The sequence below is a fragment of the Diaphorina citri genome, unplaced genomic scaffold, assembly GCF_000475195.1.
Source record: "Diaphorina citri unplaced genomic scaffold, Diaci psyllid genome assembly version 1.1 scaffold508, whole genome shotgun sequence".
Taxonomy (NCBI): domain Eukaryota; kingdom Metazoa; phylum Arthropoda; class Insecta; order Hemiptera; family Psyllidae; genus Diaphorina; species Diaphorina citri.
The window spans coordinates 38,812-39,637 of NW_007377942.1; the positions used below are offsets into that span (position 1 = coordinate 38,812).

General features: G+C 37.2%; 1 protein-coding gene across 1 annotated transcript in view; it reads right to left on the reverse strand.

Moving 5' to 3' along the window:
- Positions 1 to 769: 769 nt before the first annotated feature.
- LOC103509537 overlaps positions 770 to 826 on the reverse strand; it is a 30,064-nt gene continuing 30,007 nt past the window's right edge. The window contains exon 3 of the mRNA XM_008474161.3: positions 770 to 820. Within this exon, the coding sequence (XP_008472383.2) occupies positions 770 to 820 (51 nt within the window). The remainder of the gene's footprint in view (positions 821 to 826) is intronic.

An 826-nucleotide genomic window follows, 5' to 3' on the forward strand; every position in this document is an offset into this window, starting at 1 on the left:
ACAATGGACCTTCTGCTACATTGACTTACGTGTCTTAAATCGTAGCATGTCCATCCCGTAGTATATTCGTCATCGTTTAGCTACCGCGCGTCACTTGGCCCACGTACCATCGCTTCTTTGCCCCGCCATTGTCCCAGCTTCAGATTGAAAAACACAGATTGAACAGACAAGCATATCAAAAACTCCATTTCGCTCCAGCAGGAACCAATCATATTATTGTACTTTCAGATAAATCTTGTATGACCACATACCAATAAAATGTTTCCAGCCAAACCATACCAAACACCAGAACATTTTCTGTTCCATACCACACCCGTAAATACTGGCTTGTTACTCTTTAAATAGTTATTTTTTGTCGAGATACATATAGGTGCATAAAAGTTATGTACGTATAGCACTTGGTGTTTCATATGCACACTATATTAAAGTTATGTACATACACTCAGATGAATATTCTTCATGACAAAAATAAAGAGACGCAGAGAGAGAAAGAGAGAGAGAGAGGGAAGGAGGGAGGGAGAGAGAGAGAGGAAGAGAGAGAGAGAGAGAGAGAGGAGGAGGAAAGAAGATAAAGACAGAAAGGACAAGGGAAAAATATACCAAAAATGATATTATTTAAAGTAAAGAAAAAAAGAAGGTACGTTTAGCCCAAAGGCTTTGTGCGAAAGAACAAAAAAACTCAAATTTGTTGAGGATATTAAAATAACATTTAAAAGAAAAACGAGAACGAACAGGATACACAAGACAAATTCAAAATGTCAACTTTGAATTATACATGGAAGTTATGATAACAACCTGTGCTTGGTTTCTTACTGAAAGTCTGAAA